This window comes from Portunus trituberculatus, chromosome 45, assembly GCF_017591435.1.
Source record: "Portunus trituberculatus isolate SZX2019 chromosome 45, ASM1759143v1, whole genome shotgun sequence".
In the NCBI taxonomy this organism is placed as follows: Eukaryota; Metazoa; Arthropoda; class Malacostraca; order Decapoda; family Portunidae; genus Portunus; species Portunus trituberculatus.
This window is the reverse complement of record NC_059299.1, coordinates 885,001-895,000: the sequence shown is the minus strand read 5'-3', so window position 1 is coordinate 895,000 and position 10,000 is coordinate 885,001. Positions and strand designations below refer to the sequence as shown.

Sequence of the window (10,000 nt, the reverse complement as noted above, 5' to 3'; positions counted from 1 at the left end):
AGTAATTCCTAACACTTGTACTTTTTCACTTCGATGCTATAAATACTGAGCTTCCAGGAGGGTTCCAGGCGAGGCGGGGAGGCTGTGAGGGCGGGAAGGGCTGGGAGGTGTGCTTATGACAGCTATATATCACTAGCACCCCTGTTATCTCCATAGGGAGGCTGCGAGGAGGCTGAGAAAGAGGAAAGTTCGGAGTGTTTAGGCAGGGAAACAGGCAGGGAAGCAGGGAGGTGGGCAGGGAGGCAGAGAGGCAAGGAGACAGGGAGGGAGGCAGGGAGGGAAAATTGAAGAATGAATACGTGGGAATAAGGGTGTGGATAGGTGGCAGGGAGACAGGCAGGGAGGCAGCGAGGTAGGGGGAATACGGATGTGGGTGAGTGGAAGGGAGGTAAGGAGGAAGGATGTCAGGTAAGAAAGGTAAATTGAAGTATAGATGAGGGTGTGGCTGAGATGGATGCGTGGATGGTAAAATGGTCTGTTTTTTACGTAATTTGACCAGTGAGAACAGTAATAAAGGCAATATAGGCTGAAATAATGCAAAGAATAAAGAATAAATGAACTCAAACGAAGTGTATCTTGAATAACTAACACTAACAGCAAAAGACACGAAGATTTCTAGCTCAAACTAACCACATGAGCAAGAAAAACAAGAACAACACACTACTCCAGCTATTCTAACTCAAATCTACACACACACACACACACACACACACACACACACACACACACACACACGCAATAAGTAATAACAAGGGTGATTCTCCAATTGTTCGTAACGGGAGGTACAGTGTGGGCCTCGATCCCCTCTTGTGCTGTGCTGTGTGGGAAGGTCTCTGTGTGTTTTTGGGTCTAATCTTACACGTCAGGTCTTGTGTCTCAGTATGTGTGGGGGGCGGAGTGGGTATATGTGTGTGTGGGGGGTATGTGGTTATGTGGTAAGGTGTGAGAAGGATGTTGGGAAGAAGGAGGGAGAGAAGGAAGGATGGTGATTGGGTGAAAGAAACTTATATATGAAAAGTGATGGGTAGATAGATAGATAGATAGATAGATAGGTAGGTAGGTAGGAAGGTAGGTAGATAGATAGATAGATGAATAGATAGATAGATATTTAGATAACCTTCCAATAAACTACATTTTGAACTAACAACACACACACACACACACACACACACACACACACACACACACACACACACACACACACACACACACACACACACACACACACACACACACACACACACACACCTGTTGCTATTAAGTTTCCCCATAACAAACGATAAGAAATCACGAATACGCTAGAACCTCACATTTGCTTCCACTACACACCTCCATACCACACCTGGCGCTCTTCCACACCCACACACCTGTTGTCCGCCAACACCACCACCACCACCACCACCACCACCACCACCACCACCAGGCGCCGGGCACAACTTCCCTTTAACGTCGCTTTTCCGTCTGCGTTGAGGACGTGCTGGGAGTGAGTGCGTTTGTCTCATCGATTCTCTCTCTCTCTCTCTCTCTCTCTCTCTCTCTCTCTCTCTCTCTCTCTCTCTCTCTCTCTGTCGTCCAAATTCCCCATTTCTATCTATCTATCTATCTATCTATCTATCTATCTATCTATCTATCTATCTATCTATCTATCCTTCTATTCTATTATATATTGCTCACTCTTTCACATCTCTTTCCTTATCTCTCTCTTTCTCTATTATGGCAACATTAACAAAGGGTATGGCAACAACGTGAGGTATCTGGCAATACTTTTTATCCGCCCACGTGTGTGTCTGCCTGTATCTCGATTATGGCAACGGTGATATGAAAGCAAAGCAGAGCAGACCAGAGCAGAGGCGCCCCCAAAACTTTAGCGTCAGTGATCAGAGAGAGGCAAGAGTGGGCGGCTGCTGCTGGTGCTCCTCCTGCTCCTCCTCCTCCTGCTCCTGTGTCATTTCGTGAGCGAAGGCCTGGAAATAATAAAAAAAAAGTAAAGGTAAAAGGAGGGAAAAAAATTTTAAGAGACATGAGTGAAGATAAAAGACAAGAGATAGATATGAAAGAAAATAAAACGTCATGATAGAATTAAAAAGAATCTTAAAAGTTACGACGTGGCATAATGAGAGAAGAAGAGAGAGAGAGAGAGAGAGAGAGAGAGAGAGAGAGAGAGAGAGAGAGAGAGAGATTGTATGATAAAAGTTGATAATTAGAGAAAATGATGTGGCCTGTACTTAAATATCTGAAGAATGGGAGTTGACCATATCAGAAAGGAGCCGAGAGAGGGGGAGGAGAAGAAGAATGTGTGGGATGGGAGAAGGAGAGGTGATGTAAAGGGGGCGTGTGTCGGGAGGAGGGGGGGCGTGTCTCCTTTGAAATTTGGCAGAGCACGTGCGCCATTTGCTTGATTGCAGGTAATTTCATTGAATAGATAAGATTATACTAACTTGTGGAGGGAGAAATTTTCCTTCGTTCTTTGGTGGTAACTTTTGAGAGAGAGAGAGAGAGAGAGAGGGATAGGGAGGGTGAGGGAGAGGGGGAGGGTGCGTGAAGGAAGGAAGTGCATTGGGGGGGAGGGGGGAGGAAAGAAAGAGGGAGAGGAAGGGAAAGAACAAAAGAACTCGTCTGGCTTCTTAGTTTCCTTCCTTTTTTTTTTTCCTCCTGAGAAAGAAAGAAAAGGGAGAGAGAAAAAAAAACCAACAAAATGGAGAAGGCAATTGTTACCTTATGCATTGTTGCTGCTATTATTGTTATTATCATTACCACCACCACCACCATCACCACCACTACTATTACTACTACTACTACTACTACTACTACTACTACTACTACTACTACTACTACTACTACTACTACTATAACCACTACCACTACCACTACCACTGCTACTACTACTAGGCTACTACTACCACTACCACTACCACTACCACTACCACTACTACTACTACTACTACTACTACTACTACTTTTTTTTATCTCCTTTACAGGGCTGAGATGAAGTGTTGAGAATTGAGGAGAGACAGAGAGACAGACAGACAGACACACAAGTGGTCTCAGATGAACGCAGAAGGTGGCGAGAAAGAACAACAAGAACAACAGGAACAACAACAACAACAACAACAACAACTTGGCGAGGCTAAGAGAGTGAGTCGGAAAAGAATGGACAAACTTATAATAGTCACACACTATAAGAAGCGAAAGAGGTAAACATTCCATTAATCCTCTTACTCCTCTTCCTCTTCTTCCTCTTCCAATCTCCCACTTCACTCCTTCTTCCTAGTGACTCTGGCCAACACTGTAGAACTGTAGGAATGACCACTGGCGTTCTCTTAGCGTGTTCTGTGCAGTGTTGAAGAAAGGCAGTGATGGACAACTAAGGGCATTGTCTCCAGACGCTCAATGATATACCTGCTCCAGTGATGTTTGTTTTAAGATTTGCACCGTAATGAAGAGTAATCGTATTTTCGTATCTATGCACTAAAACTATGCAGACTTTGATTAACACTCATCAGAAACGTGTGATATTCCAAAATACGTAGAAATTGTAAAGAAGTGAAGCGTTTTTTTCTTTATGCAAGCGATACTTATTAGAAACTTGCACGTGATACTTCAAAAAAATACACAGAAATGAAAGTATAAAGATCTGATCCAATTTTTTTTTATATGCAAACTAAGCTCATTAGAAACTATACTCTCAAAAAGTATCGAGATGGAAGAATGAAGTATTGACACACATTCTTTTTATATGCAAACCAGAAAGTGCCAAAGATAGAGAAGATTGTGCATTTCATTTTCTATTGGAAGTTTTTTCAAGCAAAGCGACGCTCTACTGTGGCCTTCTGAACCCGACACCCAGACGTGATGAGACGTGTATAACCAAAAGGGGACCCGTGTGTATAATATTTCCTGTATTTTGTATAATTACGTACAGGAAAATCCCTCCTTTCCCTTCCCCTTTTCCTCTCTCATGGCTGGAGGAAAAAAATCACAAAAAAATCACAAAAAAACAAGAGAACTGAAAGCAAGCGTGAATCCGAGCCGTAAAACACGTGTTCGAAGCTTCACTATCAGCAGGGGTTGCGCTTCGGGTTCAGGGCCATAAGGCGGCGACGCTGCATCCCAACCTTCGAAACGACATACGAAACACACACGAAACATTTTTACCGTCACGCTCCTGCTGTTGTTGTCGGTTCGGAGCAGCGGAACGGAGCATACAGTGAAGCCTTTTTTTGTAAACCCGTAATGCTTCGAAACGCTAACTAAAAAAAAAAGCAACAAAAACACGACAAAAAAGCCCTCGTTCTCATTTTGCGAATTGCTAGGAAGGCCAAAAACGAAATTTACTTTGGCAGACTTGAATGAACCTTCTCTGGCGTTACGAAAACACGGAAGCGGAACCGTCACGAACCTGTTAGTGAGCCAGTTTGCTTCCAACGACGAACGAAACACAATTTGGAACATTTTTTGTTAACCTAAACTTTTAATGTCAATGAACTCTTCCAGAGCAAAAAGAGAGAATAAAACCAGCGCTGTGATGAAAGACAGGAAGATGCAATAAGGAAGATGATGCGAGTGAAGAGAGAAAAATAGGAATAAAAAACAAAAAAAAAAAACGAAGAGCAAAACAAAAGACAAACGAAATGGCAAGGAGAGTGACAGAAAAGTGACAAGAGAAAAAGGATGGACTTCAAAATATAAAAAAAGGAAATGGTTTGAAAATTAGAGAAAAAAACAGGGAAGAGGAAATGAAGTAAAAGAGAGAGAGAGAGAGAGAGAGAAAAAAGAGAGAAAGAGAGAGAAAGTGAACTGTGAAATGCAAGAGGATTATAGCTCGTGAGGAATTGGAGGAAACAAGTTCAAGGAAAGATAAAAAGGAAAATATAAAGAAAATAAGGAAAAAAACTTTGAGGAAACATTTCTTGACTGTATGGCTGATGAAAACGGGACGAGAAATATGAGGAGACATTGAGGAAAAGAGGAAACTTAAACTGAAATGAAATAACGTAAAAAAGAAGAGAAATAGATGAGGAAATAAAGACACGGAAGAAAAAAAAGAAAGAAAAGCGACATTCTGAAATAAATTCGAGACAAAAAAAAAAGTAAAGGAAGAAGAAGAAAAAATGAGCAATACTGACAACGAGAAATAGAGAAAAGAAATGTGAGGAAAAGTGAAGAGAAAAAGTAAAAAAAAAAAAAACAAAAAAAAACACGGATTTTCCTTCCTCCCCTCCAAAAAAACAAATAAAAAGTAAGAAAAAGAGTTAAAAGAGAGGCGACAAACCAGCTCGCCCCTCAAAGGTTAGGAAAAAATAAATAAAAAAATAAGAAAAGGGAGAAAAACGTGGAAAAAACACATAAATCACCCAAAACACGCGCGTACTAAGGAAAATAAAGAAAAATAGACTGGAGCAAAAAAAAAAAAAAAGCGAAAACTAAACAGAAAACGAAGATAAAATAGAGAAAAATAAACGAAACCAAAGCTAAAAAAAAGAAAAAAAAGAAAACAAAAGCAAAGATAATCACAATAAAAAAAAGACAATAAAAAACACTAAAAAACGCAAAACAAAATAAAACACTAAAAAAACCAGAAACCAAAACAAAACTAAGCAAAACGAAAAAAAAAATTGAAAAACAAAAAGCAAACAGGGAGACGGTAAAGAAAACGGGGAGGTCCACGAAACTAAAGTCATTCCTCGTGTTATGGAATCGAACACGGGCGGCAAGATGAACGGAAGGACGATACGAAGGAAGCCTCGACTGATGCGTTCTGAAAATGTGAGTGACCACGGCTCCGGCTGGGACGCGATCATCAGGGAGTCACTTTTGCAGATAGCTTGGCCCATCTCCGCCAGTCTCAACGCTGAAGACTCCCTCTACATCCGCTCAGCAGGGGGCAACGTGGCTATAAGGTGAGAGAGAGAGAGAGAGAGAGAGAGAGAGAGAGAGAGAGAGAGAGAGAGAGAGAGAGAGAGAGAGATGAATAGATAAATAGATAAATAGATAGATAGATAGATAGATAGATAGAGAGAGAGAGAGAGAGAGAGAGAGAGAGAGAGAGAGAGAGAGAGAGAGAGAGAGAGAGAGAGAGAGAGAAACAAGCCACGTACATGAACATTCTCTCCGTTTCCAAACTATGTGTGTGTGTTTTACAGGAAGCGGAGAGAGAGAGAGAGAGAGAGAGAGAGAGAGAGAGAGAGAGAGAGAGAGAGAGAGAATTGTATCAGTGCTATTCTTTTAACCAGTTTTAATGTTATTTTTGGCTGGTGTGACACAGGAATGTGACATAATGAATGGGATGAATATTGGAAGCCAGGGTAAGTATGCTGGGTAATTAAAAGGACCATTTAGAGATAATGCAGCTTATTATGTATCAAAGTGTCCTGCCTCGCTTTGTAATGACTTATCTAAACGTGGCTACAGAATTATAGTCCATGTTTCTATATTTTTTGTGCCTTTTTTATTTATTTTAGGTTTTTATGTTATTATCTCGGTTATTGGCACTTTTTTTTCCAGCAGCTTCAGTGATATTTTTATTGCGATTTGTTGTGAAATATATTACGGTGGTGAAATGATTTATATGTGGTGATAAAACCGTGTAACTGTGGTGGTGGTGGTGGTGGTGGTGGTGGTGATAGTTGTAGTAGTAGTAGTGGTAATAGTAGTTGCAGATGTAGAAGTTGTAGTTGCAGTAGTTGTAGTAGTAGTAATAGTTCTTGTAGTAGTAGTGTAGTAGTAGTAGTAGTAGTAGTAGTAGTAGTAGTAGTAGTAGTAGTAGTAGTAGTAGTAGTAGCAGCAGTAAAGAATGAAATGCATATCTGTTTTAATGTTTTCCTCTCTTTTTTCATTTTTCTCACTTTTCCTCTTGTCCTTTTTCTTTTCTTTTTTTTTCTTCCTAGTGTCTGTTTGTATGTATAAGAGTTTGCCCTTTTTTCACCCTTCCTATTTTATTTTTTTCTCACTTCTTTCCTTTTTGTCTCTTTTCCTCTTTAGTTTTCTTTTTCCCTTTTTTTTCAGTGTTTTTCAGTTTGGTTAGTTACTCCGGTGTTTGGTTGTATGTATCACAGTTTGGCTGGCCTCTTTTCACCCTTCCTGTTTGTCTTTGTGTTTGTTTTTTCCAGGCTGTGTTTGTATTTCCGTGTGTTTTTTTTCTCCTTTCTTTATTCTCTTCTTTATTTCATTCCGTTGCTTTGTTTATCCGTGTCTTCTCTTTCCTTTCTCGTTTGACCTTTATTCGTATTTCCATTGCTTATGTCTATTTCTGTATTTCATCTACGTGTTTGTATATCTGTGTGTTCGTATCCACCTATAACTCCATTTCCGCGTGCGTTTCAGCTATGTACCCTTTCACCATTCCATCTATTTCTCTATGTACCTTCATGTTTTCCCGTATCCACACACGCACACACTCACACTTTCTCTTCCCCTTAATCTCACACCCACCACCAGCACCACCACCAGCACCTTCACACCCTCTAGTGGATAAACACACAAGTACTCTGAGCCCTTACCTAGAATTCACCGCCTCATCTTCCTCGCTGGTGCAAGAAACCTTAAGTGGCTGGATAAGGTGGAAGAAAAGAGTGAGAAAGTGACATTTATTGTGCGTGGCTGCGGTGAGAGAGAGAGGGAAAGAGAGAGAGAGGGAGGAAGAGGAATGGAATGGAGGCTGTGGGAATGCTGGGAGTGTAAAGGAGAGAGATTTAGCTGCGTTTGGGGTGGACTATGTGAAAAGGTGGATGAGTGGAGTGAGGGGAGAGAAGGGGAAAGAGGGGAGAGGAAAAGGAAATGAAAAAGAGTGGATAAGAGGGAAGAGAAGGACAGGAGAAGGAATAGTGGAAGAGGAGAGAATTAAAGAGAAGTGGAAGGAATAAAGGACATTGAAGGAGAAGTTGGAGGAAAGGGAGAGAAGGAAGATAAAGGAGGAGAGGAAAGAATAGAGATGGATGAAGACAGGGAAAGGAGAAAGGAATAAAAGGGAACTGGGAGAGATTGAAGGGAAAGAATTGGTTAGTAGATAAAGGAAAGAAGGAAAGAAGGAAGGAAGGAAGAAAGAAAGGAAAAAGTGAAAGAAAAAAGCAGTGGAGGCGAGAGATTAAAGAAATAGGTGTAAAAATAGAAAAAGGAATAAAAAAAGGAAATAAAAAGAAAAAGAAGAGAGAATTAAGGAGAAGGGATTGGATAGAGGGATTAGGGAGAAAGGAGATTACACAGCCAAAGAGAGAGAGAGAGAGAGAGAGAGAGAGAGAGAGAGAGAGAGAGAGAGAGAGAGAGAGAGAGAGAATATAGACATAAATGATAGACAGGCAGGTGGATAATGACCTTAATTAGCGAGCTAGCATAACGCTCCGACAGGTGTGTACATTATCCACGCTCCGCTGGACACACACACACACACACACACACACACACACACACACACACACACACACACACACACACACACACACACACACACGTAGAGAAATTTTGTCTCAAATATAGCAGCTGTTTAAAATCATCTCTCTCTCTCTCTCTCTCTCTCTCTCTCTCTCTCTCTCTCTCTCTCTCTCTCTCTCTCTCTCTCTCTCTCTCTCTCTCTCTCTCTCTCATTCTTTTTAAGCCCGGTAATCTCCTTTCCTGCTAATGAGTTGGTAATATTCTCACGCGAGTTTCACCTGCGCTGTTCGCCGCCCAGGTGTGGCCGCTCAGGTGAGATTACGGCCCGGGAATAGGATGATGGAGGCGGTGATGGGTAATTGATCTCCTTCCATTCTTCTTACTCTTCCTTCTTCCTCCTCTTCCTCTTCGTCCTCATCCTCTTCGTCTTCTTTTTCTTCTTTTTCCTTCTTCTTCTTCTCTTTCATTATCATCATATTCTTCTTCTTCTTCTTTCTTTTTTTTTTCTTCTTCTTCTTCTTTTTTCTTGCTTCTATTTTTTCTTTCCATTCTCTGTCTTGATTTTTTTTTTGTTTTATATATTTTTGTTTCTTTTCAGTTTTTCTTCATTATTCTTTTTCTTTTCTTTTTTTCTTTTTGGTTATTCACTTTCTTCTCCTCCTCCTCCTCCTCCTCCTCCTCCTCTCTTCCTCCTCTTCTCCTCTCCTCCTCCTCCTCCTCCTCCTCCTCCTCCTCCTCCTCCTCCTCCTCCTCCTCCTCCTCCTCCTCCTCCTCCTCCTCTTCTTCTTCTTCTTCTTCTTCTTCTTTCTTTCCTGTTTCCTCTCTCATTTCGGCTTTTTATTTCCCTCTTCATTTTGTTTTATTCCTTCCTTTTCCTTCCAATCTTCCTTCTTGCTTCTTATTATCTCCTTTGTTTCCTATTCCTTCTTTTTTTTCGTATATTATATGTCCTGTTTTCTTTATTTCTACCTTCTTTCTTTATTTATTTATTCTCTCTTTATTTCCGCTTTTATCCTTGACTTGCTTCCTCCATCATTCTTCACGTTTCCTTCTTTCTCATTCATGTCTTTCGTCTCTTATTTTGTTTCCTCTCCTCCTTCCTCTCCTCCTCTTGTTCCGTTTCGTGTTTCCTCCTCCCTTCTCTTGTTTTCCCTCCCTTCTCTCTCTCACCCGTTCTGGCATCCCTTCCATATTTTATCTCTTTCTCTCTCTTTTTCTCTCTTTCTCTCTCTTCCTCCCTCCTTTCTCACTTCTGTTCCCTGTTTCCATCCTTCGTATCCATTTTTGCCTGTCTCTCTTCCTCTCTCCCCCCTTTCTCTTTCTTTATTTCCCGTTTTTTTACTTGTTCTTCTTCGCTTTTATCATTTTCTTTCTATATATCCTCTTCGTTTATTTTCCTTTAGCTCTTCCGTGTCTATTTCCGCTGTCTCCTTCTCCTTTCTCTCTTTTTTCCTTCTTTATTTCATTCATCTCACGTTTCTTTCCCGCTTTTTTTCACCTATTCTGTCTTATTCTCATCTTTCTTACACATCTTCATTTTTTTTTTTATTTTTCCAGCATCTCTCCTTTCTTCCTGTTCCTCCTTCCTTCCTTCCTTTATTCCATTCACCTCATATTCCTTTCTCCTTTTTTT

General features: G+C 40.9%; 1 protein-coding gene and 1 long non-coding RNA gene across 2 annotated transcripts in view; both read left to right on the top strand.

Moving 5' to 3' along the window:
- Positions 1–4,994, top strand: part of LOC123519546 — a 36,933-nt gene extending 31,939 nt beyond the window's left edge. Inside the window, exon 2 of the long non-coding RNA XR_006679045.1 lies at positions 2,979–4,994. This is a non-coding gene — a long non-coding RNA (uncharacterized LOC123519546). The remainder of the gene's footprint in view (positions 1–2,978) is intronic.
- A 544-nt stretch (positions 4,995–5,538) lies between these two features.
- Positions 5,539–10,000, top strand: part of LOC123519543 (GTPase-activating Rap/Ran-GAP domain-like protein 3) — a 479,488-nt gene continuing 475,026 nt past the window's right edge. The window contains exon 1 of the mRNA XM_045280950.1: positions 5,539–5,900. Coding sequence (XP_045136885.1) covers positions 5,692–5,900 — 209 coding nt within the window. The 5' untranslated portion in view covers positions 5,539–5,691. The remainder of the gene's footprint in view (positions 5,901–10,000) is intronic.